Genomic DNA, 7,383 nt, shown 5'->3' on the forward strand with positions numbered 1-7,383 from the left:
ATAGACTCATTTGCATGCAAATATCTCTCCTGCGTGGATATTACTGATGCCGCGTGCTCCCAAAAGGGACTAGGCAGGCTCCTGATGACCGGCCATTTAAAGCGAGCGAGTCTGCAGTGCACGCACTCCGGGATCCTTGGGCTAGATCAAGCAGGGCTGCCAATATACTTGAATTTATATTATATATATATATATATATATATATATATATATATATATATATATATATATATATATATATATGTATATATTGTGATTTGTCAGAAAGTGACATACTTTTTATACTGCAGTAAGCCTTTGGGGACGAGGTTGGTGACCCCATGCTCTCCTCAATCTTGGCTGCGACCCATCACAGTCGATTGGCCGCAAAGAAAAAGGTACATAATTCATAATCAAGTCAACAATGGGAAAACAGTTGTTTACTGAACACACACATATTATATATATATAGACATATATATATATATATATATATATATATATATATATATATACACATATACACACACACACACAAACCAAGACACCTCCAATTAGACTTAATAAGACGCAAAAGAATCTTCCCTCTTGCAAAAATCGGTCATCTTTCAAATTTAACGGCTCATTTTTCTACCTGAACTTTTGCTAATGACTGACTACCGATAATGGCCGACGAAATTTATGGACAGTTTTTCATAAATGTTGGAAACTTCCTGCGGATTCGGGAGTTTTTGTTTTCTGTTGAGGATTATGAAAGGGCCCTCATTTCGTGAACAGTTTATTTCCGGTGATATTGTTCGGTTGATCTACAGTAAGGAGATTAAGTTTCTGCGAAATGTTCCCAGGAATTAGATCCTGCATTTGTTGTCTAGGGAGAGAGAGAGAGAGAGAGAGAGGGAGTGAAAAAGTAACAGAGAGAGAGAGTAACAGAGAGAGAGAGAGAGAGGGAGAGAGATTGTAGTAACAGAGAGAGAGAGAGAGAGAAGAGAGAGCAATAAGCATAAATAGAAAGTGAAAAAACGTAAAATTGTAGTAACAGATAGAGTAGAGAGAGAGAGAGAGAGAGAGAGCAGATAAGCATAGAATAAGTGAAAAAAAGTGAAAAAACGTAAACAAAAAAACACAAAGAATTGTAGAGATAAAAATCTACAAATAGAGAAAGCAATTGAGAGAGAGAGAGAGAGAGAACAGAGAGAGAGAGAAACTTACAGACCTTACAGTTCGTTCGGGTTGCCCCAGGCCCCTCAGTGTGAGGCACCTCTGATGTCTACCAGAGAGAGAGAGAGAGAGGAGAGAGAGAGAGAGAGCAAGTTGACAAAACAAAAACAGAGTGAAAGTGAGATAAAAATCTAAAAAATTCAAAGCAATTGCGACAGAGAGAGAGAGAGAAATACAAACACACAGGAACAAAAAACAATGTCAATATTCACAATCGCAGCGAAAACCACACGGTCAAGGTCAAACACCTTGCCGACGGAACCTTTGTTGCAAAAACGCGACCGACGGAGAATAACGCATAACGCAGATTTGCGTAAACCATTCGTCGCCGAAGCGCTTTGGCTCGAGTTGCACGAGAGACGGCGCAATTAATCTGCAACGTGAGATCCTTTCCTGATCCTCTTGCATGCTAATCATAAGCTCCCGTTGCAGGAAGAGATTGCAACTTTTATTTCTATTTCTAAGTTTGTCGCAGGGGTCACTGACCTTTTTTCTTTTATCCGCGTCACAGATGGCGTAACTGGGATGAAGGTGTGTATATGAATACGTGCATACATGCGCATTTTGAAAGACATGTACGTTTGTATGTATGTATATATATATATATATATATATATATATATATATATGTATATATATATTACATATAGACATTTATATATAATATAATATATATATATAAATTTTTTAAAAGATTATTATTATTATATTATTATTTATTAGAGAGAGAGAGAGAGAGAGAGAAGAGAGAGAGAAATTCAAGTCAAACTTCTAGAGAAAAAACTTCAAAAATTTTCACAGAATATATTTTCTGTACATACCACACTCCCCTTTCTAATCCCGACAATGTGTATCGTTCAAATACCATGCTCGCCCGCTTTCGTCTTTTCCTCATTCTGTTTGTGCGTACGTTCGGCCTGCTTTCTTTTTTTTTTTACTAGATACCACAGATACTAGACTCTCCTCTTCGTGACAGCCTGGTAGATTCGTCTTCTGGGAAGATAAATTCATCAAAAAAAAAAGAGAAGAAAGATCACCTCGCTATGTTTTTTTTTTTTTTGTCGTTCAATTTCAAATTCTCTTACGAAAGAATCATGTTGATATTCGAAGTGTACAGGTCTCTCCATGTTGTTTATAGTCCAAGGACTCGGAAACTTCGTTTTGCTGGTCGTCGAAGAAGTGACCCGGAGGGACGTGTTTTCTTTTCAGCCTTCCGGCCTGTCCGAAGTTTCTTTTTTTTTTTTTTTTTTTTTACGAGGCTGTGGGATCATCGTGTTTGTGTAATCTTTCTTGCCAACGTTGACCTGGTAGCTTGTGGAATTTGTTTGTTTTTGTGGGATGGGTTTTTCTTTTCTTCTCTTTCTCTCCTCTCTCTCTCTCTCTCTCTCTGTTTTCTTTAACCTCCTCAAAGAGCCTAAAGTTATTTGCTTTCAGGAGAAATTTATGGGTATGTATATACACGCATATGTATACTTTATACACACATATGTGTATATATATAATATAATATACATGTATATAATATATTACACACATACACACACACACACACACACACATACACATATATATATATATATATATATATATATATGTATATATATATATTTTATATATATTATGGTAAATTTCCTTCCTAGTGAGTTAAAAATCCAACTAAGTAAATCCTGTTTCTATGCTGCCTCATACGAAGTCAAATTAAACATTGTGTTTATACACATGCCGGTTCAAGGCACAAACGAAAGAGTAATATTTGAGAGTAGGGTAAATTCCCCTATATTACAAAATACCAAGCGTTACAGAAACTCGCAACAGACCTTGGAAGTTTGTTGCAAAGCGGCAGTGAGTTTTAATCAGTCCTGAAAGCTGATAAAGTAAAGCACAGTTACGACTTGGTAAAACTCCCAGTTCCTCATCTTCTACTTTGCAGTTCTCGAGGCCACCCAGATTATTAACTTTACCCAAGGTACGAATAACGACTCAAAACATGTTCCGCAATATATTAAGGATTAAATCACCCTGAGTCACATCCATGAATAAACAGTGATGCAAAGGTCCCTCTTTGGAAATGTTCCAGCCGTTGTTTCCACTTATCCTTTCTTAGTTATACTCTCGAACATGTTTCACAAGGCAAGTTTCTCATTTTTAATATTCTCCAAATCTCATCCTAAGTATTTAATGATAAGATTAATAGTCCTCTCCTGTTCCCTGGTTCCGAACTGCCAGTCTTCTAGGGTACCTAATTCACTGCTTATGTAAACTGAGAGAAGATTCAAAGGAATGGTCACACATACTTCAGTTTTTCCGACACTGGGCACGATGGCATAGAGAGAGAGAGAGAGAGGGATATGTTAGCAAGTGACTAATGTGATAATATAAATAATACTGGTGTAGATATTATCACTAAGCCTGGTTTAATATAAAAAAATAATTATAGAGTTAAAAGAGAGAGAGAGAGAGAGAGAGAGAGAGAGAGAGAGAGGAGAGGATCTGGCAATAATAATATTGATAATAAATCTTAAAAATTATACAGGTCAAAAGAAAGAAGGAGAGAGAGAGAGAGAGAGCATCCTACCACAGGATGATCGTGACCTCGGAAACACCAGACCATCACTGAGATACTGCGGTTCATCCCTGTGGTCTGGGTAAGTTCCTAATACAAGGACATCAGAACTACAGTGACATACACACTCTAAATCCTCACCAAAACAGGTTTGTTTTTTTGACAGTGGAAAAAATTATATAAAAAACATCGCATGGATGTTATCTTCAGGTATTTCTTTCTTAATCAAGGTTACTGATTAGGCGGTTCAAAGTTCTTTTTGAGGTTGCTGAAAAACTGAAGAGAGAGAGAGAGAGAGAGAGAGAGAAAAAAAAATTTTTTTCTCAATGAGGAGTTACTGATTGCAGTTCAGCACCTTCCAAAATTGTGTGGAGAGAGAGAGAGAGAGAGAGGGAGAGGACGACGTTTCGTAGAATCCTCAGGATATTCTTTCTCACTCAAGACTGCTGATTAGGCAGTTCAGTCGTTTTGAAGTTGTCTTGAATAACATTTGAGAGAGAGACAGAGAGGGAGAGAGAGGAATTTGCTACTTTAATCAAGGTTACTGATTGGAGTGGTACAAAGTCTTTTTGATGTTATGAATAACATGAATGACAGAGGAGAGAGAGAGAGAGAGAGAGAGAGAAATTTTTTTTCTTAATCAAGGTTACTAATTACGCCGTTCAAAGCCCCTTCGAAATTCTGTATGTGAATAACATATAACAAGAGAGAGAGAAAGAGAGAGACAGACAGACAGACAGACAGACAGACAGAGAGAGAGGTCAAACGACACCTCGTGGACTCTTCAGTTATAACCCTATCAGACGAACGAGCAGTTAGGCCTAAAGTAGTCCTATAAAACGCAAGTGGCAGTGGTTGTTATGAAGGAGGGGCAATATTTTGGGAAAGAATGAGGGGAGAAGAATGAGAGAATGAGGGGAGGAGAATGAGAGAATGAGGGGAGGAGAACGAGGGAACACTGGGTGAGAATAACGAGAACTCCTCACCCTTTGAGAAAATCTCTTCGAAATCAAAATGATTCCTTCGATCGCGAAAGATGAGAAGCATAAGATTCCAGCTTCCTAATCTTGTGTTTCGGGTCTCACTGTGACCCTACCACCCCTCTCCTCACCCCCACCTCGCCTATCCCCCTGCATGACTCCTGATGCCTCTGGCAAATTTCAGTAATAGTCCCGGAGGACACTTAAAGCACTGGTGACTAGCATTCACAGGTGGTCACCCTTCCATGCATCGATCAGACTTAATGTAACTGTGTAATATATAATACATAATCTTAAAACATGACCTTCATTATGCACTGAAACTTGCAAGAAATCAAAGAATATGGACAGACAGCTATAAAACGTACAAAGTAATTATTTTGGTATATAGCCTATTACCAGGTTATTTCTCAAACCCTTGTAAAATTAGCTATTTCCATTCAATTCCTTCTGTAGAGCCAGCAGTCACTATCCAGTTCCACTTCACTTCAGAAATCTCAACATTCAATCAAAGTAATTACACCCTTTACTATGTATCCTTTTAAATATCAGAAGTCAGTGAAACCTGATAGGGAATTCGAAGAGAGTAATAACAGTGATTGCCCTTAAACCTTACGACTGCTCTCTCTCTCTCTCTCTCTCTCTCTCTCTCTCTCTATTTTCAGTCTGGTTATCTCTCAGTTTTTGCCATCCTTTCTCGTCTCAGCCAGCGAGAGAGAGAGAGAGAGAGAGAGAGAGAGAGAGAGAGAGAGAGAGAGAGAGAGAGAGAGAGAGAGAGAGAGAGAATCCACATAGAAACACAGATATACATATATATATATATTATACATATATTATACATATAAATATATAATATATACTTACATATATATGTATACATATACATATAAATATATAATATATATTTACACATATATATATACTGTATATATATGTGTGTGTACATTATATGTATGTGTGTATGCATGTATGTATGCATGTGTGTATGTATGTATGTTCGTGCGTGAGGAAAAAGAAATGAGAAAGTCCTTGACATGCAAAATAGCCGGAGAGCTTAAATATCCGTCTCTCCTTAAAAACGAAAACTTTTAATTACACTGAGACCAAGTTTTTCTTAGAAAGAAATATCGTTCCAATCTCCCTCCAGTTGCTTGCAGGAATAGATTGGAGCCTGTTGTTCGGAGAGAGAGAGAGAGAGAGAGAGAGAGAGAGAGAGAGAGAGAGTCTTACAGTCAAAAAAACTAATCATTGCTATAAAGAGAGAGAGAGAGAGTTACATTCTAATCCAAAGAAAAACTAATCATAACTATAAAAGAGAGAGAGAGAGAGAATGTTTAACTCAAACATAAAGTTACTAACGTTCACAATTATAAAATAAAAAGCTAAATTAAGATTATTGTGAAAATTATAACCAATAAATAAAAGGAAAATAAAATAACAGACATATACAGTATATATATATATATATATATATATATATATATACAATATATATATACTCATACATACATACCATACACTGCAAAACAACAGCGATTATTTGCAACAGCAACAATCCAAGAATGAAAAACAAATATAAGAATCTGTACAAATTCGGATTTTGTCAACTCCTCGAAAATGTTCTGAAGCATCTAACACCCATATGGGACTAGACACAGGATAGTCTGCAGTCTTAAAGCTCGCGTGCGCATGCATACGTACGTGTGTGCGCGTGCAGACGCGAGCGCGGACGCGTATTTGTGTGCGTGAGTGGACTAGGGGAAGGTTAAGTGTCTGTGTATGTGAATGTGTGTGTGTACTCGTGTGCATTTGTTTATTTGGAGAGAGAGAGAGAGAGAGAGAGAGAGAGAGAGAGAGAGAGAGAGAGAATGGTTCCTGCCTTCCAAGAGTGAATTTCATTCCTTATTATGCTTTTGAGAGCAACAATGTCAGTTCTGAATCTGAAATTTGATGCGAAGTGCTTGAGAGAGAGAGAGAGAGAGAGAGAGATTGAGATTTAGAGAGAGAGAGAGAGAGAACAAATCACTGTCTAGAAAACCACTGTAACAAAAAGGTTAATCAAAATAAAAGCAGTAAAGGAGAGAGAGAGAGAGAGAGAGAGAGAGAGAGCAAATCACTGTCCTAAACCACCACAACAAAAAAGATTAATCACAAGCATAAAAAAGCAGAAAAGGAGAGAGAGAGAGAGAGAGAGAGAGAGAGAGAGATAATTACAGGCACAAACCCGTAAAACACCTTCTTCCTGGTATTGACCTTTACGGCTGCACTAAAAACTCTTCTTCTACAATCGAGGTCTTCAGAATCGTGAGCGCGTAGGAGATATTTGGATGACGCGGAGATAGAGGAGATTTAAAACAGAAAGAGGATATATACTTTAAAACAGGCTACACACACACACACACACACACAGAGAGAGAGAGAGAGAGAGAGAGAGAGAGAGAGAGAGAGAGAGAGACCCATCCAAGTGTAGGAAGGTCTTCGTGACATGTGGAGATGTTTGGATGAAGCGGAGATTAAGGAGATTTGAAATAGGAAGACGATGTATAATATAGAATAGAATAGAATAGAATAGAATAGGGATAGAGAGAGAGAGAGAGAGAGAGAGAGAGAGAGAGAGAGAGAGAGTCGCTCACGTGTAGGAAG

General features: G+C 37.7%; 1 protein-coding gene across 1 annotated transcript in view; it reads right to left on the reverse strand.

Annotated features, from left to right (window-relative positions):
- Positions 1-322, reverse strand: part of LOC136854745 (uncharacterized) — a 1,736-nt gene extending 1,414 nt beyond the window's left edge. The window contains exon 1 of the mRNA XM_067131332.1: positions 277-322. Coding sequence (XP_066987433.1) covers positions 277-322 — 46 coding nt within the window. The remainder of the gene's footprint in view (positions 1-276) is intronic.
- Between the last annotated feature and the right edge of the window lie 7,061 nt (positions 323-7,383).

Source organism: Macrobrachium rosenbergii, chromosome 30 (assembly GCF_040412425.1).
Source record: "Macrobrachium rosenbergii isolate ZJJX-2024 chromosome 30, ASM4041242v1, whole genome shotgun sequence".
NCBI classification, from domain to species: Eukaryota; Metazoa; Arthropoda; class Malacostraca; order Decapoda; family Palaemonidae; genus Macrobrachium; species Macrobrachium rosenbergii.